Consider the following 7,362-nt stretch of genomic DNA (forward strand, 5'->3'; position numbering starts at 1 on the left):
ATGTTTACGTAGTTTTTGTGTATGTGTGTGGGTTAAGCGTGTGAGGTTCGGTGAGACAATGCAAAATATGATAATGTTAATGAGCACCTTATTCAGGCACGGTTGTTGTGTGCGATCGTTACAAGAAGTAGCGGGAACGGAAGGTACAGAAGTACGGACTACGAACGATAGAGAGTGTGTTCGACGGAAGCTTGCTCGTGATTGGTCGAGATATAAAGCGCGTTTTACATAAGTGCGTTCGTACGAAATAAGTAACTATAGCTAAACGAAATATTACGATTACGGTTTACAGAAAAACATATTCATACATAACATTCTTCCCTCCTTACAAAAGAAAACAGAATTAACTTGGAACATATCTATTAGGAGGATGACGAGATCGAGTCGACCTACGTGGTATAACCGGTGGTGTAAAAAATAGTTCTGGTGACGACTCTTGCGATCTGATTGTTGAGTGGGCTGGCGTCGATGGTAACTTCACCATCTTTGACTGTGGATTTGGAGTCGTAGAACCCACTGCTTCATTCGGGATGACTTGTGGTTTATCTCCATAGAAATGAACTCGTCGGGGTACGCTAGGTTGCGTTTCTTCAGTTTGTGTTAGATTGCGATCAGTTGAACATTCTGATTCCTTACTGATGAATGCGCGAATCTGGTCTACATGTCGCTTAAATCGTTTACTGGCGTATTCTATTTCATAATGAAGATCTCCTAGCCTGGTAACGATTATGCCTGGAATCCATTTATCCATCCGAGGATTACCCGAGAGGAAATAAATTGTTTGTCCCGGTTTAAATGATCTAGATGAAGGATCAAGCTGTAGTTGTTTCTCCTTCATTTTGGTGTACATACTATCAGGTCGGACCAAGTCTAACCGAGTTCGTATATTGCGACCTAAGAAGAGTTTAGCAGGAGGCTGTCCTGTTGTCGCGTGTGGAGCCTTACGGTATTGTTGCAGAAATCGGTTTATGTTCTGTTGTATGGTCCCTTGAGTAGTAGACATCGTATTTAAAGCATTCTTGATGGTTTGTACGTATCGTTCTGCTTGGCCGTTTGTCGAAGGATGATACGGCGCTGTAAGCTTATGATATTTGACGCCGCTGACTTGTAAGAACGTTTCGAACTCAGCGGAAACAAACTGGCGACCGTTGTCTGAAACTATGGTAACTGGAACTCCATAAGTTGAAAATAATTCGTCTAGGATTGCGATTGTCGCTGCAGTAGTCGTAGAGTTGGTGACTTTCACCTCGAGCCATTTGCTATATGCGTCTGTGATGATAAGCAGCATCACGCCTGCTACGGGTCCGGCGTAATCAATATGTACGCGTTCCCATGGCCCCTTAGGATACTCCCAATGGTGGTTCCTGGATTTCGGAGGAGCATGAGCGTGCTTGGCGCATTCCGCGCAAGATTTTGCAACCCGCTCGATGTCTGCATCAATCCCTGGCCAATATACAAATGATCGAGCGATGCCCTTCATTTTAACGATTCCTACATGTGCCGTATGCAGGTCGTTTAATATTGCTGGTTGTAGCGAGGCTGGTATTACCACCCGATGTTCGAATAGCAAACAATCAGCAGTTAATGAATACTTGGCTTCAGGGGCTTTGTAGCCTGCTCGTGGGAGGTCTCGGCCAGTTTCTAAGATTTTGACGATCTTGCCCAAATGTGGATCCTTGCGTGTCTCCTCAGCTATATGTTCTGCACGAACTGGAAGTTGTCTAATTTGGCATAAAACAAATTCATCGAATTCATCGTCTATTGCTTCTTCCTCTTTTTCAATTTCAAGTCTGTAGACTGTGTTGTTCGTGGTTGATAGCGGCAAGCGAGAACAATAATCTGCATTACTATTCAATTTAGACGGCTTAAATATTACTGTATAATTAAAGTGTGAAAGATAATCGGCGTAATTGGCCATACGACTAATACAAAGAATAGGGAGAGATTTTTCTGGATGTAAGATCTGAGTTAACGGTTTGTTATCTACGAACAAAGTGAAGTGTCGCGCGTATAAGTAGTAAAAGAATTTTTGTACGGCCCAGATGATGGCTAACGCTTCCTTGTCTATCTGCGGATAACGTTGTTCAGTGTGACTAAGTGTACGACTCGCGTATGCTATCGGACGTTCTTGTCCGTTACTCAATTTGTGTGAGAGAACTGCGCCTAACCCTATTTTGCTAGCGTCCGTTGCTAGGACTAACGGAAGTGAAGGATCGTAACACATTAGAACTTGTGGAGAAATTAGAGCCTTCTTAATATCCTTATACGCTGTTTCGCCTGCTGATGTCCATTTAAATGGAGTAGTGAGAAGCATATCTCGAAGTGGACGACTTCTAGTCGCAAGATCCGGAATAAATGAATTATAATAAGTCGCTTTACCTAAAAAGAGTTGTAATTCTTCTGGAGTACGAGGTAATGGCGCGTCCCGTACCGCCTCGACGTGTTTATCGGATTTGTGCACGCCTGCACCGTCTATTTTATGACCTAAGAATTCTACGGATGATGAGGCAAATGTACATTTAGTTCGATTAAGTCGAAGACCGTGTGATCTCATTCGCTCTAGAGCGGTTTCCAAGGTTAACATCAAGTTCTCGAAATTATCTGCAAAGATTAAAACATCGTCATAAAAATTAAATACATTTGGAATACCTTGGAGGACTGTTTCCATTCTACGCTGCCAAATCGCGGGAATATTCGCTGCACCGTAAACTGCTCGTTTAGGACGGATTAACCCATGGGTCGGTGTATTCAGTGTTAGAACTTCTTTAAATTTTTCGTCGACCGGTAGATGTGTGTATGCGTCGGTAATGTCCAGATGACAAAAGAGTTTCGCATTCTTCATTTGACTGAACAAATGCTCAATCCTTGGTATTGGATGTTCATCTATAATCATGCGAGGATTCAAGGTGGGTTTGTAATTTCCAGTGATACGCAGCTTCCCATTCTTCTTGACAACGACGTGTGTGGGCGATGCCCATTCCGAATGTTGCACCTTCTCATAAAAACCTGATGCGATTTTAGCTTCAATTTCTTTCGCATAAGCGTCGCGTAATGCTAGCGGCACTTCTCGTGCTCGAACGAATATCGGTGATGTTTCTGGTTTCAGATGCACTGTGGCTGGCGGTCCTTTCAGTGTACCAGCAATGTCGCTAAATACATCTTGGTAATTAGATAATAAATGATCCATTTGTTCTTTCTGCTTCGTAGAAAGGCAAGGTACGGTAGTAGTCAACGTATGGATCTCGTTTGTAAATAGCTCGACGAAATTAATATCTCTAGCGAATTGTGTAATCCATTCGCGTCCAAAAAGAGTATCAAAATGACCATCGACAACGTAAAGATCCATTTTCTTCGTAGTTGTCCCCACTGTTACGTTAACAGGAGTTGAGCCAATGCATTTAATATGGTGACCTGTGTAGCTTACAAATCGCCTATTAGTATTTTGCAATATGGATCCTGGTTTGATGGCTTGTAATTTTTCCTTACTAATAATACTGCAAGGTGCTCCAGTATCCAATTCCATTTGTGTATTGCAACCGTCAATTAGAACGTTAAGAATTTGCTTACGTAGCGGATTAATTGCGTTAATTTCGTGGACTTTACTTAATTGATATACTATATCAACTCGTTCAGCTGGTTGCGCTGTTGACTGTGTTGTCGCTGTTACCTGTTCGATGGATCGTTGTTTTTTCTCCGATTGACATACTTTTGCGATGTGGCCTTTCTTTTCACAATTGTGACAAATTGCTTCGCGAAATGGACATTGACTGCGCTGATGCCGATTTCCACATCCTTTACATGCCGAGAAATTATTGTTGAAACGCTTTCCTTTGCGTTCTGTCTCCTGAGAATTTTGTTGTTGCCTTCGATTGCGCGATTGTGATCTTGAACGCATTGTCTTCTTTCCTTGTTTCTTTTTCAGTGAATCATAACCTAATTTGTTGGTTTGTTCTGGAGATACTAAAGATCCTGTGGTTTTAACCTCTTCGGCTGTGTAACGTGTAGCCTCGAGCGTTTGAGCGATCTCGTATGCCTCAGCAAATGTGTTTGGCTTTTTTGAAATAATTTCATCGCACATCTCTCGCGATTCGAGACCGTGTAGGAGTTGTTCGATCAGCAACCTGTCTAAAAAATCGCCGTACTCACAATAGGCAGCACCCTGTTTCAAACGTAATGAGAAATTAGCAATTGTCTCACCTTTTTGCTGTACTATGCGACGGAACTTAATGCTTTCTGCGTATTTGTTTTTTGTACGATCAAAATGATTAATAAGTGTCAAGCGTATTTCATCGTATGTTAAATCTTCTGGTTGACGCGGGCAGATTAGAAATTTTAGAGCGTTATTTAGTTCTGCGCCCATGTGTACACGTGCGTAATTAGCGTATAGATCATTTGTAATCTTACTTAATTGAAGAGCCCAATCGAAACGTTTAAAATAATCTTGTACCGTTGTTCCTTCCGAAGTTCGGTATTCAGTCATTGAGAATGTCGGTATCTTTGTACGAATCAACGATGGTGTTTCCGTCGAATTCGTTGAATTACCTGCGGTTATGTTAGCTGCGGATGCTTGCAATGCACTAGTAAGCATGCTCGTCATCGCCTGTAAAAGCTCTTGCGGAATATCCATCCTTATACGATGTACGACTTCGTCCGTTCGAAACTTAACTTCAGTTTTGTACTGCACGTGCTTTTTCGCGTTGTGAATGTTGCTTTCTTTCAACACTTCTGACACCACTTTTGTGTATGTGTGTGGGTTAAGCGTGTGAGGTTCGGTGAGACAATGCAAAATATGATAATGTTAATGAGCACTTTATTCAGGCACGGTTGTTGTGTGCGATCGTTACAAGAAGTAGCGGGAACGGAAGGTACAGAAGTACGGACTACGAACGATAGAGAGTGTGTTCGACGGAAGCTTGCTCGTGATTGGTCGAGATATAAAGCGCGTTTTACATAAGTGCGTTCGTACGAAATAAGTAACTATAGCTAAACGAAATATTACGATTACGGTTTACAGAAAAACATATTCATACATAACAGTAGTAAATCGCATGAATTTGTTCCATTTCTCAATGTTTCGTGTATCAAAATATCAGCTCTCATACGTTACAAGTATTGACTATACACTCGCTGAAAAATTCGCTTAGTCTTTTAGAAATTACTTTTGCTTTCGATCTTCGATCCACAACAATAATTAACGCGTAAAGATGATTATTTATTCGGTCCTCTTGCACAGCTCATGCAATTCTCAAAATAAATGGGATTAGAACGAAGAAGCAACAATGAAAGAGCTTTGTAAAACTTCTTTATTTTGCAACGTCAAAACAACATTTCATGATTGATTTTTTCCCTTACACAACGATTTATAGCGAGATGAATGTATACATGCTAAAAAATTTATTTATTATTATTTAACATACATGTGTTATTATTATTACATATGTACATACATGTGTTATACACATATGTATGTTATTACACATGTGACTGTTTTTCGAATGTAGACATTGTGAACAGCAGCCTAATGGACAAAACGCTTTACATGTATGTGTCACACGTACGATTGAAAAATATATGTATGTGTCACACGTACGTCTGAACATAACTGAAACGTACCCTTTTCGGGACTCGGTCTCTAGATCTCGGTATCGGCTGCACCAATTTTATTCGGACTGGTCGCAATCGAAAGATACCGATGACGTTATATAATAAAAGTGTTTTTAGATTTTTGATTCTGCTTTTAAATTCTGAGTAATTTTAATCTAAAGTTTCAAGATGTGAAAACTCGAGATAAAGCTAGTGATAGCGTCGTGAATTTGACATCGCATGAACATATACACACATCAAGTATCATGTCATCATGTCAAACGGTTATATTTTTATTTTATGCACTTGGCGTCGCGACGCTACCGCGTCGCTTGATAAATTGCTTTACAAGCTTAAAAGCTTGTTTTTTGGCCCAATACATTCGTTTCGTTAATTTTTTTTACGTCTTTTCCAGTCTTTAGAAAATCCCGCGCTATGTACTTAATGTAATTACATTAAGACACAAATTCAATCGTTTCGTGTATCAAAATTCTTTTGCTCTTAATGTATCGGTGGCCGATACCAATGGCAATTTCACGATCATACGAAAAGCGGCGCAAAACCTCGTTGAATTTTCCCAGAGTGACAATGTCAACGCATTAAATTATCCGAGGGATTTCCGGATTTAAACGCGCGTGACTGTTATCACGACGTTACTTGCCATGGCGCTCGGGAAACGAACGATTAATCGTGTTCGTGACAATTTATGCAAATTCATCGCAACGCCCATTTCCTTGTAATTAGACTTTGTCGAGAGATCTTGACAATTCCACACAAGAACGAGCCTGGCGATTTGTGACATTGTCGAGAGCCAGTTCTCTACAACTTAACAAAGGCATTTAATACCGTCCAACAATTGGTTGTGACTCATTGTGTCTGATTGTGAGACTAACTGGCCTAAATTACTCTGAAAACTGGTTTTGAGAGTGTTTGCGATACAGTATCATTGTGAACATGATGAGCCTCCCCGCTCCCGGTAAAATAATTGTAATTATGATAAATCCAATTTCGAAATTATCAGTTTTCTAAGAAATTTTGGGAAATTATTTCCCTGAATTTCAGCATTCTATTTATTAATTTTTCTTTTCTGCTTTTATCGTGCATATTATTGTGTTCTTTAAAATAAAATTGTCATCTGATTTTATTTTTCGGTTGTGGGGGAGCTTGCGGTGTTTAAACATCTTTTAATCCTTTTGCCAATTTTAAATTATATTTTATTTAAGTAACTTTTCATTGTCTCTGAAGAAGGCTCAAAAATGAGCCAAAACATGTAAGAATAATTTTTGTATTAAATAAGTTTACTTGATAAATATCAGCGTTTGCGTAAAGTTATCTGCGCCTAACTCCTAGTGCCCCTTTTTCTTTCCAAGTTAATTATTTACTATATATATACTACAGTTTATTACATAGCCTTGTATTGTTATTATACAATTTGATCTCTTATTCGATACATGTTCACGTAATTAATCATTTGGATTCATTTATAATGTCAACGTCAGCTAGTACATGAACGTAACAATTTACCTTCGATCTTTTAACTCTTCATCGATTATAGTGAATTGCTGCCATCCTTGTTTAAATTCAAAGTGTAGAAAAAATCTTCTGTACCGCGTGGCTATTTCAATTATAAGAAATGTATAACTCTCTCTTAATTAAAAGGGAAATAATTAATTTATCCGTTTTTAATATTAAACGTAATTTCTAGAGGAAAACAAAAGATATAGTAATAGATAAATATTGTTTTACTGGTAAATTAACAAAAGAAACGATCGCAATTGA

General features: G+C 39.3%; 1 protein-coding gene across 1 annotated transcript; it reads right to left on the reverse strand.

Moving 5' to 3' along the window:
- Window positions 1-343: 343 nt before the first annotated feature.
- On the reverse strand, window positions 344-4,627 carry LOC108782883 (uncharacterized protein K02A2.6-like). The gene has a single exon (XM_018551275.1). The coding sequence runs from the start codon at window positions 4,625-4,627 to the stop codon at window positions 344-346; it is 4,284 nt and encodes a 1,427-aa protein (XP_018406777.1).
- Window positions 4,628-7,362: the final 2,735 nt, after the last annotated feature.

Source organism: Cyphomyrmex costatus, unplaced genomic scaffold (assembly GCF_001594065.2).
Source record: "Cyphomyrmex costatus isolate MS0001 unplaced genomic scaffold, Ccosl1.0 scaffold1363, whole genome shotgun sequence".
In the NCBI taxonomy this organism is placed as follows: Eukaryota; Metazoa; Arthropoda; class Insecta; order Hymenoptera; family Formicidae; genus Cyphomyrmex; species Cyphomyrmex costatus.

What these genes read in the sequence shown, in the direction of transcription:
- LOC108782883 (XM_018551275.1), bottom strand. Translation starts at nt 4,627, where the DNA reads ATGGATATTCCGCAAGAGCTTTTACAGGCGATGACGAGCATGCTTACT.